We start from the raw sequence: 22,242 nt of genomic DNA, 5'->3' as shown, positions 1-22,242 counted from the left end.
TTAACAGTACAGCAAGAAAATAATTGTGCTGCATTAGAGTGGGATCTGTCAAGGGTGAAGAGTACTGTGGCTGTTGGAGAATGGTTTATTTGAATTGCTTTCTTATTAAGCACTAAATGCTGGAGATCGTGTTCTTCCACATTCAGATTGCTCCATGTCTCCTCTATGTGTTAACAAAGGGGCAAATTCTTGATCAGATTACTCCGTAGTGCTCTCTTGGGCAGCATTAAAATCTTAAATTTTCACCCCAGACTTTTTGCTTCATATTACCTCATCGAAAATCCTTTACAATATTACACATGGTGGTTTGGACTGGGGGGAGGTGATTTAAGATTTATTTTTTTCAGCTGGGTAAGTATCACACTGCTTAGCAGTATGAATATATACAGACAACAAAAACCTGCAATAAGCAAGGGATATTTGTCATCAGTATTGTAGATCGAATCACCATTGTTTCCTCCCCGCCCCGCCGTCTCCCAGATCATACTACTATGTCTCTCTCACTAGAATACGTCCTAATCTGCCTTCCTTCCTCAGAACTCCATAAACTGCCAACAACGAAACTTTCCCAAATGCACAGTTAAAATCCCGAGCCACTTAGAAGAGTTTTGACTTTCAGGGCTTTTCATTATAACTGTCTTTTAGGCAGTTCCCAGGCTGGTTCATTGCAAGTGGAGTTTACCATTGCTCATGCTCTTTCTGGTAAAGCACTCAGCAAAGGTTTCCAACTGTCTAAGGTTTCATATCCCTCTGAGGCCAACATCTGCTTGAACAATACTGTCATAAAAGTATAACTAATTTTTTTCTTCCGTTAAAGCAAAAAAGTGTGGGTGGATTGGGCTAGATCCAGCTTTGAAATAAACTATTCTTGCCTAATTGAGACACTTCCCAATGTAAGAAGGGGTATTCTGGAAAACTGGGAAATTCAGCGAGCAAACAAGCTCATAATTTTATACTAACATCTCTTAGCCAGGTTCTGAGTTAGTCATCATGTATTTCCATAACCTTTTCAAGATAGATTAATCTATTTAGTATGGACAGCTATCAGCTTGTGTACTGTTTTTTGCTTTGTTTTATTTTGTTTGTTTTTTAAAATAATGGCTTCCCCCTTGCAGGATATATATTCATAGACTCATAGAAAATTAGTGTTCAAAGGGACCTCAGAAGGTCATGTACTCCAACCTCCTGCTCAAAGTAGGACCATCCCCAATGATATCATCCCATCCAAGGCTTTGTCTAGTCTGGTCATAAAAACCTGCAAGGATGGAGATTCCACAACCCTCTGGGTAGGCTGTTCTGGTGCTTCACCACCCTCCTAGTGAGAGCGTTGTTCCCAATAGCCAATGTAAACTTCCCCTGCTTCAACTTCAGACCACTGCTCCTTGTTCTGTCATCTGCCACCACTGAGAACAGTCTAGCTCCATACTTTTTGGAACCACTCTTCAGGTAGTTGAAGGTTGCTGTTAAATTCTTCCTCAGTCTTCTTTTCTCAAGACTAAATAAGCCCAGTTCCCTCAGCCTCTCCTCATAAGTCGTGTGCCCCAGCCCTGAACCATTTTTGTTGCCCTCTGCTGGACTCTCTCCAATTTGTCCACATCCTTTTTGTAGTGGGGGGGCCCAGAACTGGACACAGTACTCCAGACATGGCTTCACCAGTGCCAACTAGATGGGAATAATCACTCTCCTCACTCTGCTTGCAACACTACTGTAGCCCAGTGTGCCATCAGCCACAAAAAGGGTCCACTGTTCATAAAAGGGTCCACAGCTCATATTCAGCTTCTTATCCTCTATAACTGCCAGGTCCTTTTCACAGCCTGTTCTGTCCTAAGTGCAGGATTTTGTACTTGTCCTTATCGAACCTCATGAGATTTCTTTTGGTCCAATCCTCCAATTTGTCAAGGTCTCTCTGAATCCTAGCCCTACCCTCTAGCATATCTGCTACCCCCCCCCCCCACCTTGGTGTCATCTGCAAACTTGCTGAGGGTGCGCTCTATGCCATCTTCCAGATCGTTGATGAAGTTATTCAACAAAACCAGCCCCTTGACTGACTTCTGGGGCACTCCATTTGATGCCAGCTAGCATCGAGCCATTGATTACTGCCACTTAAAACTGATGATCCAGCCAGTTTTCTATCCACCTTACAGTCTATTTATCCAGCCCATACTTCCTTAGCTTGCTTGGAAGAAAGTTGGGGGAAACTGTATCAAAATCCTTGCTAAATTCAAGGTATATCACACCCACTGCTTTCCCCACAGCTTTAAAGGCAGTCATCTCATCCCAGAAGGCATTGGTCAGGTATGACTTGCCCTTGGTGAGTCCATGCTGACTATTTCTAATCACCTCCTTCTCCAAGTGCTTAGAAATGGACACTTTGAGTACCTGCTCCATAATCTTCCCAGGGACTGAAGTGAAGCCGACCAGTCGGTAGTTCCCTGAATCCTTCATTTTGTCTTTCTCAAAATGGGCACTATATTTGCCCTTTTCCAGTTGTCTGGGATCTCCCCCAACTGCCACGAGTCTTTAAAGATAATGATTGGTGACTTTGCAATCACATAGGCCAACTTTCTCAGCACTCTCAGACGCATTGCATCCAGACCCATGGAGTTGTGTCTAGGTTTTCTAAATAATCCCTACCCTGTTCTTTCACCACTATTGGCTACGTACCTCCTCTCCAGATTCTGCTGCCAGGTGCAGTAGTCTGGTTGCTGACCTTGCCATCAGGACTGAGGTAAAAAAGACACTGAGCAGTTCAGGCTTTTCCACACCACCTGTCACTAGGTTGCCTCCCCCATTCAGTAAGGGACCTGCATTTTTCCCGATCTTCCTCTTGTTGTTGACATACTTGTAGAAAACCTTCTTGTTTCCCTTTACATCCTTTACTATCTGCAACTTCTATTGCATCCCCCATTCAGTAAGGGACCTGCATTTTTCCCGATCTTCCTCTTGTTGTTGACATACTTGTAGAAAACCTTCTTGTTTCCCTTTACATCCTTTACTATCTGCAACTTCTATTGCACTTTGGCCTTCCTGATTTAATTCCTGCATGCCCGAGCAATACTCTTACGCTCCTCCCTAGTTAGTTGTCCAAGTTTCCACTTCTTGTAAGCTTCCTTTTTGGGTTGTAGCTCACTGAAGAGTTTCCTGCTAAGCCAAGCTGGTCTTCTGCCATACTTGTTAGTGTTTCTGCACATTGGAACAGTTCATTCCTGTGCCTTCAGTAAAGTTTTTTTAAAATACAATCAGTTTTCCTGGCCTCCTTTCCTCCTCAGACTGCCTCCCTTGGGATCCCCATCAGTTCCCTAAGTGAATCGATGTCTGTTTTTCTGAAGCCTAGGGTCCTTACTCTGCTCTCCTTCCTTCCTTTCCTCAGGATCCTGAAATCAATCACCTTGTGGTCTCTGCTGCCCAAATTGCCATCCACTTCTACTTTCCCCATTATTTCCCTGCATTAGCGGCAGGTCAAGAAGAGCCTGGCGGCTAGTTGGCCTTTCCAGCACTTGCACCAGGACGTTGTCTCCAACATTCTCCAAAAACTTCCTGGATTGCCTGGGCACTGCTGTATTGCCCTCCCTGCAGAATTCAGGGTGGCTGAAGTCTGCCACGAGAACCAGGGAAACTTCTGCTAGTTGTTTGAAGAAATCCTCATCTGCCACATCCTCCTGGTCTGGTGGTGTATATATATTGTTTGTCTCTACTTTTTTTGGTAAAAATTCTGTAGAGTCCAATACACACGAATTGCAGCAGGGATTCTTCCTCCTCCTCCTCCTCCCTGAGCACCAAGAACATTCAGCTTCACTTACTTTGTGCATTTTAGGGTTAGACAAATTTTCCCTTGGCATCCTCAAAGGGGTCTCCTGCCATGATATAACTAGAAGTAGTTGATAGCACATAACAAGATTGCAATCGAACTTTTCCTATGGATGTTGATCTTTCTGCTGGTGATAAACACGCAACCAGATTGAATTTGCATACATTTGTAAATATATCATGATGAAATTGCGAAAGCTCAAAGATGATGATTATTAATCCTTTGTAGCAGGGGGGCCTCTCTAGGTGCTAATCAGGGATAGTTCTAGGACACAGGTGTCAAATTTATGGTGTCTGAAGCCTGTGGGGTTGGTAGAGGAGCTGGAAATTCAGGCATGGAACCAGCTGCCTAAATCTGGGCCATGAAGCCCTGTTGGGTATGACTGTCAGTGGCCAGGGGTGAGCAGTGGGTGCAATAACTGCTCCTGCTGCCACTCACACCAGCCATCACATCTTGATCTAGCCTTCAAGTAACTCCATAGTCTGGAGTCAGCCTGGGAGATAGGGTAAGTTTGACATCCCTGTTTTAGGAAGTACACGGACAATTAAATATATAGGTCCCATCCCTAAAAGTTTACAACTAAAAAGTCTCTGAGGAGCGACAGCAGATGTATACAATTGAAAAGGTCAGAGTACAAGGTGAGATATTACTATCAGTGTAATTACCAGCAATCTCAGCAGCACATCAGCTGCCTATCCAGGACTAAGAGTTTTTCAGCTACTGTAGCCAAGCTTTAAGAGATCTTAGGAGAATAGTTCAGTGACTTTTCAGCTTTTCAAGCAGTACAGAGACATTGCAATAAAGCCTGACAACATCATCACAGCCAAGACAGGGGCAGAATTGCAAGTGAATTATTCACAATAAAAAGGTGTGTATTTCTATGTAGGGCTTCTTGGTCCTCAGTGCCCTTGGACATGTGCTCTGACTTACCATGCTTAAATCTGGGTAGCCTTGAATTGTCATCAGGACATTTGTCATCAGGACATTTGTCATGATCTTTTTTTCTCTCAAAATGATCACTTCTCACACAATTGTAAAATGAGCATCATTTGCAGAATACAACACTGATGTGTCTCAGTGCAAATGTACTGTACAGATAGTATACCGCAGTGTAATTTGTGAGGCCCAGAATGCTATAAATATTCACGCTGGTAGGAGAACGGATTTAAACAGCATGAAAATATTCAGTTTTGTGGCCTTGATTGTATGGAAAAGCAAAAAAATAAAAACCTCTGGAATGAATACACAACTGGTAACCCTCACAGTTAATGTCTCGACAGTGATTCAAACATGTAATGTGTTAAGTCATTTTTGGTTACTGCTAGGAACCAAGTATCAAGAGCCTCTTCTGTAGACCCGTTAACCCATGTTGTCGACATAGATTTTATAGAGTAGTTTTCCTTTCAAAGAACAGACTGGCTATTTCATTTGACTGCAAATGGAACGATTTAACATTAAGTGATGCTTTTCTATCCATTTATCCCCGGTATGTAATATAAATAATATAATGTACATTTCTTTGATATAAATTGTACTTTTCCAGGTGCCCAGTTAGTAAACTGACTAGACTTCAGTAACAGTCAGCAACTCTTGCTCCATTTACTTTTCTTTTATTAACTGTAGGTCCTTATCAAGGTGTTGGATAATAATGATAACGGCCCAGAATTCCCTCACCTGAGTTATGATGTCACAATTTCGGAGGACATACTTCCTGATACCGAGATACTGCAAATTGAAGCTATAGACAGAGATGAGAAACATAAGTTGAGCTATACTATCCATAGCAGTATTGACTCAGTCAGCGTGAGAAAATTCAGAATCGACCCCAGCACAGGGGTACTCTACACTGCCGAGAGATTAGACCATGAAGCTCAAGATAAGCACATCCTTAATGTAATGGTAAGACTGGAATGCTTCCTTGGTGCTCAGATCACAGTTGCTTTTGTTTCAGGTGCGCATACACTTTACTCTTTGGATAAGCAGAGGGCTTTCACTGTGGTAAGCAATTATTAATCTAATCTTTCCTGCACTGCTGTGATGCATTTACTTTACGTTTTTGTAGTTAGGCTTTCTAAGTCTTAGTATGAATGCATTGTATCTAATGTAAAATGCTTTGCCATTTTGAGGGAGAGGGAGCAGAAAATATTATAATCTCTTCACATCTGGTCCTTTCATCCCAGCTAATTTTCAGAATTTCTGAAGAAAAACTAAAAGTTATTTGAGAAGGCATTCAGAAGAAAATAAATCACTTTCTTGCCATACACAAAACTGTAGCCTTGGAAGCACAACATTCTCATTTTCTTAGTTTACTAATATAAGCTTATTTCTGAGCAGGAGGTATTCTATAAAAGCAGCTTTCAGCTGCATTTCCTAACATTGAGTGTGAGGGGGAAAAATTAATTATTGGTTTGTGTGTGCAGTGTGCCTAAATTATAGAGCAAAAGTTGCTTTGCTTTGAAGTGAAAGTTGCATATTATGAAATGAAGGTTAATAAAAAAAATCTCAATTAGTTCAAGCACTGTAATCTACTCATTTCCCTTAACCACCTGAGAACCCTACAGGACAAGCCCTTTGAAGCACTACCGTATGACATGTTAGATGCAGGGCTAGCTTTGGGCATAAGCAGCCTTTGCCTCATACTGCTACTGGGGTTCTCACTTTCAGAGAGGCAGAGTTCAAGGGGGTGGCGGGATTGAATGTACAATGCAAGATGGTAGTCTTTCAGTATGCAGAAAATGACAGGAGCAGGAGGAATTTCAGAGAGAAGGGAAGATAAAGGTGGCACTGCATATCTGGCTTCCACAGGATGCAGTGGTTTGTGTACTTTTTTGAAGAAAAATAAAATGGTGTAGGATCATTTTATTATGCCAGATGGCAGGACTTCCCTGCAACCAGCACTGGCGTTATCAGCCTGAGCATGAGAGCATTCAAAGGCCATATCTAGCAAGGTGAGAGCTTTAACTTCTATAAATGCCAACATAATTTGGAAGTGGTCACCACATCCATGGTCTTCAAAACTGTATGTACATATTTGCTCATTCAAAACTCAACATACAGTTGTAGGCACACCCTGGGTATTTACACACACATGATTAGACAGACACATACCTGGTCATTGTGGGTAGGCTTGCATACAACATATGTTGTGATGATTTGTTCCCATTCTGTATTGGCAGCAAGGGGCATGACAAATACGAAATATATTGTGTTTGTCAGAAGTCAGAGAGAGCCTTTGGCACATCATAAGACCAAACATCAAATAAGACATGACAGAAATATTTTTCACCGGTTTCAAAATTCACATTTTGAATGTAAGGCATTATACTCAATTTTATATGAATAGCAAACCCCTCTTATAAGGAAAAAACTTCTAAGCCCTTCCCCGTTTGTGAATTCTTACTGTGTCCCATCTCTTCTGGATTCCTGTCTTTCAATTTGTAAGTTCTTTGAGGTAGGAAAAAAAAATTCTTCTTTTTATTGGGCATCACTGAACATATTGCCAGAACTCTTATTATTTCTATTAATTAAGTGCTAATAAAACAATATCAAGACATTTCTTTTCTATTTTTTTTCTGTAGGTTCGGGATCAGGAGTTCCCATATAGGAGAAACCTGGCGAGAGTTATCATAAATGTGGAAGACTCCAACGATCACAGTCCATACTTTACCAGTCCTTTGTATGAAGCCTCCATGTTTGAATCTGCAGCTATTGGATCTGCTGTTCTGCAGGTCACTGCCTTAGACAAAGACAAAGGAGAAAATGCAGAGCTTATCTACACCATTGAAGCAGGTTAGATAATGGGGACTTTAAAAGACTGTAACGTGATGCATGTTCCAGGCTACAAAGACAGATTATGTTGGCTCTAATTTGGAGATAGAGTAACATTAGGAATCTTTGGGTCTATGCTTCCCCTGATGAGAGTGTACAAGGAATTATGAATTTGTGTCTGCTGTTTTTAATATTTAAGCTACTGCATGGGGACCATTTAGAAACAGCTGACTTCACATTAATTAAATGGCTGCTGGGGCTTTTACCTCTAGCTCATTAGTTCACATCTACCACAGAATTTAGTTCCTGGAAGTCAGTACCATATGATGGCTAGTTTATTTTTTACTGGCTTCATTTGAGGAGACGGTGGACAGGCATCCTCACAGACTAACAACACTACAGCTGGTAATGGCATATTTGTTGAGTGTTTTAAATCAGAGAAGCATGGCATCTCAGGCCAGGACTACTTCAGAAAATTTTCTGGCATAGCAGTGTCAGTTGTGTGTGTTTGGGGGAGGTGGGGAGCACTTAAGCCCCAGGATAGGTGCAGGGTTGGGAATAGAATCGAGTTCTCAGATCAGCGACCTGTTCACTAAACTATCCTGACTGTCTAACAGCTTTCTCCACATTGTTTCTCCTGTGAGCATCTTCATTTGTGATTAGCCAGGCAAGAGTCTAAGCAATTCCAGCATGGTGTCAACTAACTTATCATCTAGAGACAGAGCTGGTGTCAAAGTCTAAGATAAAACAGGTGGCAGCGACTTTTGCCTAATTTGTTTTTCTTTCTTGTCTCACAACATGTGGCTCTGTGAATAATTAAAAAGTGCTTCCTTCAGCCAGACAAACAGCATTATGTAGAGTATCATGATTCTGAAGGTCATTTTGACTTGAAAGAATAAGTATGATTTATTTATTCTAGCCCTTGTGGAAGGTATTAAACTAATACCCATGGAGAGTTAAGTCCTGTTCATTTATTTGTAGGCCTTTGGAACTGCATTGCAGATTTACCCACAGCATTATACCGAGGGCCTGGTCACAGAATACATTTCCACTGGTGTAATTTTCATTGATTTTGTACACTGATATAAATCGCAGCAGAAACCAGTGTGGACAGACATACAACTTACTCCAACATAACAGACAATAGGCAGCTCTTACTACACTTCATCAGTAAGTTACAACAGAGCTGATAACAGCATAAAGCAATGGCACCCAGCTTTCTAGCCCCGCAGACCAGATGAGTGGAATGGGGTCAGTTCATGGGTTGGATCCTGCATGGGGTCAGTGTGTGGGGTCAATCCATGGGTGAGAGCCAGTGTTGCAGCCCAGCTCTGCATGCCCGCATCCAACCATGTGCTGGCTGGGCCACATCATCCAGCCCACAGGGCTCCCCAAAGGTCCAGGATTTTGGCAGCAGGGGAGCAGCAATTAACACTGCCACCACTCCCTCACCACCAAGTTTCCCAATCCTTGAGGAGCCCTGATGGATTGGATACTGTGGCTCTGTGGGTCAGATTTGGGCCACAGGACAGAGGTTGAGCACCTCTGGCATATAGTAAACAGCTGTCCTGGAATAACCTGCAGACACACAAGTAATTTACCCTGATTTCTCCAGGAGCAGTTCTGCAGGGGAGTAGACACCCCTATAGTTTGTTTCAGCCAGCTGTTATATCTGGTCTTGTGAGTCCTTTTAGGAGGGACTGTCATTTAATGCATATTTGTACAACACCTAACACAATAGGGGCCTCACCTACTTGGTCTTTAGATGGCAGGGTAGATTTGCACCTTATAGACTAAACAGAGTAGATTATGTACAGCACAAGCTTTCATGAGCTGAGCATCCGATGAAGTGAGCTTTAGCTCATGAAAGTTTGTGCTATTTCTCTCTCTCTCTCTCTCTCTCTCATATATGAGATTCATCCTTCACAGATTAAGATGACCACATCGGAGGGGGTGGGGGGGGAGAAAAGAAGTGGGGGAAAAAACAGGGATGGAGAAAAGGGGAAAAAGTGGAAAAGGAGAAAAGAGAGAGAGGAAAGAGAAAGGACAGGGGTGGAGGCTGGGTCGTATGGGTACGTACGTAAGTGATTTATAAGCCCGATCTTTGCCTTGAACAGTCTGCTATATACACATATGCACACATATATGTACTTTTCTTAGACTATTAAGGTACAAATCTACCCTGCCTTCTATTTGACTTCAGACTAACATAACCAACTACAGGTTTCCCTCATTTTATGTGGGTTCTATATGTACGAATTCACTCTTTTGCAATGACCCTTTTTAAACCATAAGTTTGTTATATGCAAGGTAAATTCACTCTTACGTGATCGTTGTAGTGGAAACCCGCAGTCAGCTGCTTTATGCAGTGCATTATGGGAGTGACGCGCACCAAAATATAGTCTCCTGTGCGGATCTGTGTTCCTTGCTCATTGTCGCCAACACGTATTTCTGTAGTTGCCATCCCCATTATGATAGTGCCCTGTGCTGTCTGCTGTTGGTGAGTACCAAAATTGTCTTGTAAAAGTGATAGAGCTAGGTCTGGGGGTCTGTAGAGTCGAGGTTTTGGAAGGTATCCCTGTTTGTTACATTATAAAGTGGGCTCTCTTTAGAGTTATATGCCATTTTCCAGGAACGCGTATAGCGTAAAGCAAGGGAAACCTGCACGTCTCTTGGCCTCTAGATGCCACTGCAACATAAATAGCAACTTAATGATGTAAGAATATGGGCTACAGTACATGGATGGTATAACTCACAATGAAAACAGAAAATAATATGTGGATTAGAAATTATGTTTGGGCACTGTGTTGTCTTTAGCATAGAGTTTTTGTCTTCCAGAACTGGCTGTTGTTTCTGTCGTCATGAGCTGCTTTGTCTGCAATTCCATACCTCAGCCTCCATTTATATTAATCTGTGAACTCCCACAGCTTCATTATCTATAGATATTCCAACCCTAGAAGCATCAAAATTCAGTCTTCAGTTTGTATAATTTCTATGAACCATAAAATCTCTGCAGTGAGGATGCTAATTTTAACTGTGAGGTTCAGATTATACACAGCTTCTTTATTGACAGGAACTACTTATATGGTGAATGGAGCAATGAGTGATGAAAGCAACATTTTTAAAATTTAATAATACATCCCTGAAAGTAAGAAACAGTCCGTTTTGCAGGCACCGATAAGTGACTATAACAGATTCCTTTGAGCAAGCAATGACAAAACTTTTGTATCATATGCCGTGTCTGCTGGTGCCAAAAGCATGCTTTAAGTCATGGAAATTTGCACGTTTGACAGCACCTGAACCTGCCTAAATAATAGCAAAATTTTGCATAGCTAGCAGAGTGCCCGGCCTTGGGAAATCTGAAAGGCATGTATATATATCCAATGAGCCACTCTCAGTACTGGCTTCTATTATATAGATTAGATTCTGGACCCCAGAACCCACAGTAAAAAGACTAAGCAAGTAGAAACTTCCATCTGAAATTTTCACACATGATGCCCTCTGCTCCACGTCAGTAGCAGTTACCATTCAGAGATAGCTGAAAAAAGTTCCTTGAGAAGTCGTGGACCCTTAATTTTAGCAAGCAGATCTCATGATTTCAAGGATAAACTATGGTGATAGCAAGAATAGGCTGTAAATAATCACTGAAATCAGTATAGGTCAGTACAGGCTGTTTTGGTTTTATGGTTAAAATGAGAAAAAAACCAAAAGCTCATATGTGTGCATAAGCACATATGTCTTAAGCAATTGCCCAAGATACTAGCCAAAAAAGTGGTCATCTAGCAGAGTCAATATCTAATTCAGTGATTCTCAACTTTTTTACACCCCTCGTATAATATCAGCTCTGAGTTTTTACTCATTTTTTGACTAGAAAAATAATAGAGATTTTTTTTGTTGTTTAAAAAAACCTCAGAATGATCACAATAGATCAGGTTAACACTGTGGATTCCTATTGGAAATTTCTGGATTTATTTTGTGAATTATGTTTGCACATCTAACAGTCGTAACATTTTGTGATATGGATGGTAACCTGGTTGAGAATCACTGATCTAACTTTGGACAAATTGCAGGGTTTTTTTATCTTTGTCCTGAAGAAGAGGCTAAAGGTGAAGTTAGATGTTACACTTAGACCATGTTAAGGGTACTTAAATCTCAAGCATCTGTATGTTAGAGCTCATTAACTTGCACTAAGTGCCCTCTGAGCATCTCAAAGGTATGCCACTTCAGACAAGGCTGAAGTCTGGGATGTGCTACTTAGCTCATGTTAAAGGAAAAGCCTTGTTAGTTGTTACACTAAGCTGCTCAAATGTTGATCAATGTTAGTGCTAGCTCAAGTTTGGAGCAGTCACACATTCAGGTCAGCCTGGGCCTGGCAGACTGAAAAGTAAGAATTTGCCCCACTGGCCCCCAAGACTCCAGCAGGTCTGCCCTGCCTCTTGGGGATACCCGCCCCCCCATCCCTTTACTTGTGGATGCCTATTCTATTTGTCCTGGGGAGCAGACAGGGAAGGGTTAACCTGCCTGCCGAACTCTTGCTGCCATCTCTTGGCCTCTTCCCTGCCTGATCTCCCTAGACAGATGTAGCTGCCTGCGTTAAGTAAGTGAGAGGGGGAACAGCAGGGGAGGAGGGGGGCAATGAGTGTATATCTGAGGTCACGGGGCAGGGGCAGTGGGCCCAATCTGGGCCCGTGTGAGAGGGGATGGCAGGTGGGGTGTTTACACTAACGTTTAGCCTAGAGTGGCTACATGTTAGTGTAACACAGGCTGGTTGACATGGATCAGAGATAAACCTAGACTGGAGTGGTGTAACTTTAAGCCTCCCAAAGAGTGCTTAAAACTAGTTTCAGGTGTGGATAGTCCAGAGATTAAGAGCTCTAGGAGCTACCTATAATTAATATGTAAAAAGGCCCTAACTTCAAACTCCTTCATGGAAATAAAATGAGAAAATTTCAATCCTCCAGCATCCCAGCATGCAAAACCCCAGCCAGAGCAGGGATAGAGCCCAGCTACCCTGGCTCCTAGCCATGCCACTGTTCACAGCCCTCTAGTGGCAAGTTAGAGCTGTGCGGGCAAGAACAGATATTAACCCTTAATGTGCAACTGTGCACAGCACTTAACATCCCACAAGTTTAGCATGGTGCAAGTGTAATGTAACTTCATCCAATTATGCACATACCATGCACTGGTTAAACAGGCGTTTTATCCAAAATCGCATTCTTTCTGCAGTTGCTGACCTCTCTTCTTGTTTTAATAACAAATTTGCAACATTTTCTAGAAAAAAAGTCATTGTTTTGAGTCCTATTTCTTCAGAGATTAAATGATAAAGCCTTCTGTCCCCAAAACATTTTATCTACTTTCAATGCTATAGCTCCTTTTAATTTTTCCAAATCTACTCTAGCCCTTTGTATTCATTTTCTGCAGCCTTGATCTACTCTAATCTTCTCACTATTTGCTTAATATCCTCTTTAAATCAGGGCATGAGTTGTTATCCCTTTATCATATAAGTGGTTTGTTAACCCCTAACCAATTTTTTGGCATTATGTATGCAAATATTTGAAAGGCTGATTCCAAACATTGGGAATTCATTTTCCTTTATTTCCATAGCATACTTTTCCAAAAAAAAGAAATAGCCCAAACTTTCAAATCTGTGTTCCATTGATAGGTACCTGAAGAGAAGTAACCAGGGATTCAGAAGGATTGACCCCTCAAAGAAAACTTTAAAACTTTCAAGACAAATGAAGCATTTTTGCTGTCTTCAACATGAAATAAATATGAAAGCTAAATTTGGATATGAAACTTACCTTTTCACAAAAGACTCTAGGTCCATTTACAGGCACCTGAATAAGTAACATGATGTTTAGTAGTCACTAGTAGCTGCTGGATGATCTGCATTTATCCTGCTTATTCCATTTATTTATCTAGGTGCTGAAAGACTGACTTGGAAGCCTGGTCATAGATTCTCAGGGGTAGATTACATTAGTTAAACTAAGCATCTAATAGGACATAGGTGGAAAGTTGGTACTAAGTCAGTTCAGGATAACTCTGCTTTAGCAACCACAGGACTCCTTCAGCCCTCATCTAAGCTCCACTGTCATCCAGGATAAAGGTGAACTGACAGCTAAAAACTTATGCCTTAACCCCTGGAGGGACCCAAAAGATATGCATGCTGAGAGTTCGCCTAATACACAATTTATGTGGAGGTCAACAGAATGCACAGCAGGCACTGGCTCAAAACCATGGCCAGACAAGGAAAAGTGACTCCCTCATCCTTTCGTGTAGTAAGCTTAGTAGTTAGGGCCATTGCAGCAAATGTGAGAGACTTGGGTTTTAGTTCCTCTTCAGCCTCAAGTCTCAAACCCACTTCACCACAACCTAAGAGAATCCTTAACCAACAAGTTATTGAATAGTTTAGTTAAAAGAACCCTCCAGCCCTCCTGTTGAAACTGTATCATCGGACATTCAAAACTATGAGTTATAGGGACAGAAGAAAGCAAACAGAAGGGAGTTTGCTTTAATAGCCCAGTGATAAGGACATTTTCCTGGGAGATGGGGAACCTAGATTCTGATCCCTACTCCAAAGTTTTTCTTTTGTTTTTATATACTGACTGTCTAATATAAAATGAATAGCAGTATTCTTATATTCTGTAGCTTGGTGCTCAAGGCACTCTTCTAGGAGGTGGAAGGAAGTGAGTTCAAATCCCCTCAGGCCAAGGAGAGCCTAGAACCCCCAGTCTCTCATTTCCTGGGTGAGTGCTACAACCTATGGACGGAGGTGCCTATGCATCCCTGAATCACATGTATGAGTCCAGAGAAGGGTGGGTGTTTCAGATGCACTCTTACACTCAGTTGGCCAGCTCTTTAGGTAGCTCCCTGATCAGTACCTGAGTTCTCTGGATCACCCTTTGGAAGATCCAGTTCTCACCATTAATTGTAGAGAGAGTGCCAGCACCTTACCTTGTTTCTTTGAATCCACCTCTTGCAGTCAGAAACCTAATGTTTTTAGGAGACACCTGAGGAGCCAATGTAGATTTTGCCCTGGGCGTGAGATCCACAGAGGTATTTAAGGACCCAGCTTCTTCATATCAATGGAATGAAGGGGTCTTAATATGCTTTTGGCATCAAACATACTTCTGAGGATCCCATTCTTAGGTTTTGTATCCTATTCAATTACTAGCATTAAGTAGCTACAGATGACCACTCCTGTATTATTCTGTTCTGTGATCACCTCATAATCCAATTATTCTTTGAGTATAGAATTTTCCAGAGTTCCCTTCTAACATGCAATATTTATCTTTTAGGAAATACTGGAAACACATTCAAGATTGAACCTGTTTTAGGCATCATAACAGTATTGAAGGAGCCAGACTTGACCACCATGGGACAGTTTGTTTTGTCTGTCAAAGTAACTGACCAGGGATCCCCACCGCTATCTGCAACAGCAATTGTTCGCATTTCTGTGACCATGTCAGATAATTCCCACCCAAAGTTTATGCATAAGGAATACCAAGCAGAAATTAATGAAAATGTTGATATTGGAACATCAGTCATCTTGATCTCTGCCATCAGTCAGTCTACATTGGTATATGAGGTCAAGGATGGGAATGTGGATGGGAGCTTTACTATAAACCCATACTCTGGAGTCATCACCAGTCAAAAAGCACTTGATTATGAACGCATATCCTCTTACCAGCTCATTGTACAAGCAACCAACATGGCAGGTATGGCATCAAATGCCACCGTGAACATTCAGATTGTGGATGAAAATGATAATCCGCCAGTTTTTCTCTTCTCCCAATACTCTGGCAGCATAAGTGAGGCTGCTCCTGTAAACAGTGTAGTCCGGAGCTCAGGTAACAGCCCACTGGTGATACGAGCCACTGATGCTGACAGTAATCAGAATGCTTTGCTTGTCTATCAGATTGTTGAATCCACTGCTAAGAAGTATTTTATTGTAGATTCCAGCACTGGTGCAATCAGAACAATTGCAAATTTAGACCATGAAACAATAGCTCACTTCCACTTCCATGTGCATGTTAGAGACAGCGGAAATCCACAGCTCACAGCAGAGAGTCCAGTTGAAGTAACCGTTGAAGTAACTGATGTCAATGACAACCCACCTGTCTTCAGTCAGGCTGTATTTGAGACAGTTTTGCTGCTGCCCACTTACATTGGAGTAGAGATTCTTAAAGTCCAGGCTACTGACCCAGATTCAGGGGTTCCACCTGAACTGACATACAGTCTCATCGAAGGCAACATGGACCATTTTTTGATTGATTCAAGTACGGGGGTAATCACCATAAAAAACAATAGCCTTTCCAAAGACCATTATATGGTGGTAGTGAAAGTGTCTGATGGGAAATTTTACAGCACTGCTATGGTGACCATAATGGTAAAAGAAGCCATGGATAGTGGGCTCCATTTTACACAGAGCTTTTATTCCACATCTATCTCAGAGAACAGCACTAATATCACAAAGATAGCAGTTGTCAATGCAATTGGGAACCGTCTCAATGAGCCCTTGAAGTACAGTATATTAAACCCAGGGAATAAGTTCAAGATTAAATCCACCTCAGGAGTCATCCAAACAACCGGCATCCCTTTTGACCGAGAAGAGCAAGAGCTGTATGAGCTGGTAGTAGAGGCAAGTCGTGAGCTGGATCATCTACGTGTGGCAAGGGTGGTTGTCAGAGTTAACATTGAGGACATAAATGACAATGCTCCAGTGTTTGTAGGGCTGCCTTACTATGCTGCTGTACAAGTTGATGCTGAGCCTGGTACTCTGATATATCGAGTCACAGCCATTGATAAAGATAAGGGTGCAAATGGTGAAGTGTCATATCTTATAAAGGAAGACTATGGACATTTTGAAATTGATAGACAAACTGGTAGTGTCACTTTAAAGGAAGCTTTCAACTCTGACTTATCTAATATAGAGTACTTGGTTATCATCCTTGCAAAAGATGGAGGCAATCCATCATGGTCTGCTTCGGTAGAACTGCCTATTACTATAGTTAACAAAGCAATGCCTGTGTTTGACAAGCCTTTCTATACAGCATCAGTAAATGAAGACATAGAGATGCATACCCCAATTCTGAGCATAAATGCTACCAGTCCAGAAGGTCAAGGTATCATTTACATCATTGTTGATGGAGACCCCTACAATCAGTTTAACATTGACTTTGATACTGGAGTTCTGAGTGTCATCAGTCCATTAGATTATGAAGAAAATTCTGTTTTTAAGCTGACAGTAAGAGCCAGTGATGCGCTAACTGGTGCTCGGGCTGAGGTCACCGTAGACTTAATCATCAATGATGTAAATGATAATCCTCCTGTTTTTTATCACTCAGCCTATAATGCCACCTTGTCTGAAGCATCTTTGATTGGGACTCCTGTGTTACAAGTGGTTGCTACTGATGCGGACTCTGAAAATAATAAAATTGTACAGTATCAGATAGTCCAGGACACTTTTAACAGCACTGATTATTTTCACATTGATAGCAGTAGTGGTCTAATCCTAACAGCCCGTTTGCTGGATCATGAACTAGTTCAGCACTGCAGCTTAAAAGTGAGAGCAACTGATAATGGATTCCCACCTCTGAGCAGTGAAGTTCTTGTTAGCATATATGTGACAGATATGAATGACAATGCACCAGTTTTTAACCAGTTAATATATGAATCCTATGTGAGTGAACTGGCACCTCGGGGTCATTTTGTGACTTGTGTCCAAGCTTCTGACGCTGACAGCTCTGATTTTGATAGACTGGAGTACAGTATCTTGTCTGGAAATGATCGAACCAGCTTTATAATGGACAGTAAGAGTGGCATTATAACCCTGTCTAACCACCGGAAACAGAGGATGGAGCCAATGTATAGCTTAAATGTCTCCGTTTCTGATGGATTGTTCACCAGCACAGCTCAGGTGCATATCCAGATCCTTGGAGCTAACCTATATAGCCCTGTGTTTGCACAGAGTGTTTATGTGGCAGAGGTTAGAGAAAATGCTGCCCCTGGTACTAAGGTAATCCATGTAAAAGCAACAGATGGTGATTCCAGTGCATATGGCCAGATAAGCTACTCCATAATAAATGATTTTGCCAAAGATCGATTCTTAATTGATAACAATGGGCAGATCCTAACAACTGAGAAACTAGACCGAGAGAACCCTTTGGAAGGGGACATCAGCATATTCTTAAGGGCTCTGGATGGAGGTGGAAGGACTACTTTTTGCACTGTGAGAGTGATCGTAGTAGATGAGAATGACAATGCTCCCCAGTTTATGACAGTAGAGTACAGAGCAAGTGTCAAATCAGATGTTGGAAAAGGCCATTTGGTCACTCAGGTGCAAGCAGTAGATCCAGATGATGGGGCAAATTCAAGAATTACCTATTCGTTGTATAGCGAAGCCTCTGTTTCAGTTGCCGATCTGCTTGAAATTGACCCTGACAATGGATGGATGGTTACTAAAGGTAACTTTAACCAGTTGAAAAGCACAGTTCTGAAAAGCATTCTCTTATTCCTGTTTATATCCATGTTTTACCTCCTGAAACTGTTTTACCTTCCTTTTCCCAACCTCAGTATTCCTTTACAATACCAGAAGACACTCTCATAGGCAGCACTATTGATATTTTGCATGCATTGCCAAACCAAGGTGTTGTGTATAGCACAGTGAATGGTGAATTACCTGAAAACAACAAAGAGGGAATTTTCATCATAGAACAAGACACTGGAATCATAAAACTAGATAAGAGACTTGACCATGAGACAAATCCTGCATTTCACTTTAAAGTTGCAGCCACCATACAACTAGATAAAGTGGATATTGTAATAACTGTAGATGTGGAAGTTAAAGTGTTGGATGTAAATGACAACAAACCCTCATTTGAAGCTGCTAACTATGAAGCTATAATAATGGAAGGGATGCCAATAGGAACTAAACTTATCCAAGTGAAGGCAGTTGATTCAGACTGGGGTGCAAATGGACAAGTCACATACACCCTTGCTGTAGAATCAGAGCTAGACAAGATCCTGGAAGCATTCACAATAGATAGCAACAGCGGTTGGATCAGCACACTAAAGGACCTCGATCATGAAAAGGACCCCACCTTCAGTTTTGCTGTGGTGGCCTCAGATCTGGGAGAAACTTTGTCCCTCTCATCAACTGTGCTGGTCTCTGTCACTGTGACCGACATAAATGATAACGCACCAGTCTTTGAACATGAGGTGTACAGAGGAACGGTGAAAGAGAGTGATCCTCCTGGAGAAGTTGTGGCAGTTCTCAGCACCTGGGATGAAGACACCTCTGATATCAACCGTCAGGTTAGCTACCATATTACAGGTAAGGAACAACAAGCATGTTTTCTTGCTAAAACATTATGGTACTGAAGAACTAAGAGAAACTAAGAGTTAGTGAAGATTAGTGTGAAAGGTTTGTCGAGATTTGAGGTGTATCATTGGCTTGCAAGTAGTCCTATTTCCCTTGAATTTATTGTTCTTAGTTTGAACAGAATTTTGTATCCACTAGTAAAGCAGTAGAGAAAAGAGAGGCATGTGTGCTCGTGTGTGTGTGCATGCACATGCACATGTGACTCTCTCGGGGGGGTTTTCTCCCTAATTCCCCAGATTGACACTTCGTTCTGTGCTGCATTATAACACAGTATAACCCATCATGATTGATGTGTCAGCATGTGAAGGCTCACAACATGATGCTTCAGCCAGGGAAAATGAGTACCATTTCTTTTTCAGGAAGAAAAACCTCATACTTCTAAACACTTAAAAAAAAAAATTAAAATAAAGGTGCTTCCCTTCCAGATAGGAAATTTCATTTCAAAATACCACTATCTATGGAAAAGTTGATGTGCACAGTAAATTGAAGAGAGAATATACCCACGCATTCCCCAGTTACCTGGAGCATCATAGCATAGACTTGGGAAATGATAATCTTCCTTTCTGCAGCATTTGTTGGCAGCTCAGGTTGATAAATACTGCATGGGGCAGTTTCTATTACATTGCTGACTTTTTTTGTTAAGTGTCATTTGAACATTGCTTGTTTCATTCATGTTATGTTTATAGTTATCCCTTGTCCCAGAGGAATATTGTGCATGCGTGTGTGTGTGTGTGTGTGTGTGTGTGTGTGTGTGTGTGTGAAAGAGAGAGAGAGAGAGAAAATGTATTTCCATCCCTGTAAGGCCAGGTACAGACTTTACACTTTTACCAATATAAGTGATTGGAAACTGGTCTATACCCATAACAGAACAGAAGTTCAGTATTCAAAACCATTCTATACCCAGAGCAGAACAGAAGTTTGGCCCACATAGACTGGTTTAAAAATGGCAGATCTTGGTCTAAGATTCGCCCTCCCACCCAGCAAAAGGTGAACGTGTATTCTGTTCACTACCCATTTAACTATGCCACTCACAGAAAACCACATAACTTAGATCAATTCTGCCTCCGGCTTTTTGAATGTTTATATCTAACCTAAGAGGAATTTCCATTCTCGGATCCCATAGCACCTTTAAATGAATGTTGCCAGGGGCCCAACACATCTTTTGTGAGAGACCTTTGACTTAGTCACAAAAAGCTGCAAGTAGGAGGAAGATCAATCCACCTTTTTCATTAATTGTTTTTCGGAGACTTGAAATACAGGGTCTTGTCCTTTGTGACACTTAATTCATTAATATGTTTAAGAAACTTGGAGTTCTTGAAATGAAAAATGCTATTGAAGATCTAGTCACTATTGTTTGATCTGAGATTATTTTAATGCAGTGAGATGATTATTATCTAACATTTGCCTCTTTGTTGTGAAGTCATAAATAAACTGTTCTGATACCTAATAGAGATGAAACACATATTAATCTGTTTTCACCTTGTTCTTGTGCTATTGGTTTGACAAAATACTGTATTTACTCAAATACAAGATGAGCCCCCTCCTCCCCAAGAATTGGCACAGGGGAGAAAAAGTTCCTTGTCTTATAATCACATATAAGGAAATCTCACTAAATACATTGTCTGTCATTAAACTGCTGCCAACAGCAGCATGTGCTCAGCAATGGAAAACAACTATGAAGTTGATTAAATGCAGCCAACAGTGAGAATTACTATAAAGCACATGGCATTAGACAAATATACTGATGGGAACCTTTCTTTTTTTTAACAAATTTTATTTAAAACACATTTATCACCCTACACTTACAAAACTTCGCATTTTAAGTATCCTTGTTTTACCAAAATTTCATAGCACAAAAACAACTACATATCCAAAAAATACAATTACGTATATTAAACCTTTAAACAACACTCATCAATTTCCCACAGAAGAGCCCCTTGCAGAACTCTTTTTCTTCATACAGAAACCCATGAAAAACTGTTACTTCAGTAACCACCTGAAACTCTCTGCCCCTTCCATCAGTCCTCACCATTGGTTTCGCGAAATATGTGTGTCCAGTCTTTTTTTTTCTCCACTTCTTCTCTAGTCTCTTGCTTGTCCCAGTCAATATAGTATTTCAGTTCATGCAGCCCCAGCTTCAGGCACTTTTTCAGTGAAAGCCAGCCAACCCCTTAAAAAACCCAGAGAATTCTTACTTTCCATAAACTAGTTTTAAAATATGCTAATAAAGTCCTTAATAATGTTTCCTCCTGTCCCTTTGGTATGAGTCCATATAGTACCAACTCCCATACTAACAACAGGTTTATTTGGGTGACACACAGAAAGCAGCAGACCCTTTCCCACACCTTCTTGGCATACCTTCTCAAAACATGACTCACACTTTCTTCTTCCCCGCACCTCTCCCTTGGGTACCTAGATGAAGTGTCAAGCCCCATCTGTGTTGGACCTCTCTCACCAGTAAGATATTTCTTACAACCATCCACGCTAGGTCAGCATGTTCCCTGTTTAGTTGTTCACCCACCACCTCTCCCCACACTTTCTCACTTGTCCTTTTGTGAAGTTTCTCACCAGCGCCATCCTATCTATGTCCCTTGTCACTTTCATCAATTTCTTATGATCCTTCAGGACCTCCAGCTCTACCTTCCCTATTTTATACCTCTGCATGAAACCTCTCATCCTGATGCAATGAATCCGTGGTTGCCATGCCCATGGACTCTTCAGAGAGGTCTGATATACTCCCCATTTCCTCAAAACTGCACCTGCAGGAAATCAGGTGATATGCGCTGCTTTCCCGTCTCCCTCTATTACTGCCTTGCATACCGTACTTACATATTTCACATAGACCAACAATCCCAAGTCTTGCAGCTTGCATCCCCCCATCTCTCTCGCTTTGTACAGTTCATATCTTTCTTTTTTGGCATTCCAGAAGAACAGACATATTTCCCTTTGTACTTTTGTTATCTGCTGTCCCATTGATAGGCATACCATTCCCATGTATAAAATAATCAACAGTAGCACAGCTTTAACTGTCACCACTATTCCAGCAAAAGTCAGCGTCCTTCTGGACCATGACCAAAGTATTTGCCATATCCCTACTTTCACCTTTTCCCATGCTGTATTACCTTTCCTATCAGCATCCATCAGGATCCCTAGCACTCTAATTTCACTCTCTCTTATTTGAAGACCCAACTTATGCAAGTCTCTACAGTTCCCCACTCCCATTATGGTGCTTTTAGATCTGCTTAGTTTAGCACCCATTGCTTCTGCATACTCTGATGTATAC

At 41.4% G+C, this 22,242-nt stretch overlaps 1 protein-coding gene across 1 annotated transcript in view; it reads left to right on the top strand.

Annotated features, from left to right (window-relative positions):
* LOC102385662 (protocadherin Fat 3) overlaps positions 1 to 22,242 on the top strand; it is a 641,364-nt gene that overhangs the window by 506,191 nt on the left and 112,931 nt on the right. The window contains 4 exon segments of the mRNA XM_025200838.1: positions 5,432 to 5,707; positions 7,387 to 7,597; positions 14,875 to 18,048; positions 18,051 to 18,911. Of these exon segments, the coding sequence (XP_025056623.1) occupies positions 5,432 to 5,707; positions 7,387 to 7,597; positions 14,875 to 18,048; positions 18,051 to 18,911 (4,522 nt within the window).

Source organism: Alligator sinensis, unplaced genomic scaffold (genome assembly GCF_000455745.1).
Source record: "Alligator sinensis unplaced genomic scaffold, ASM45574v1 scaffold602_1, whole genome shotgun sequence".
Taxonomy (NCBI): Eukaryota; Metazoa; Chordata; order Crocodylia; family Alligatoridae; genus Alligator; species Alligator sinensis.
The sequence above is the reverse complement of the archived record's forward strand: the minus strand, read 5'-3'. Positions and strand labels throughout refer to the sequence as shown.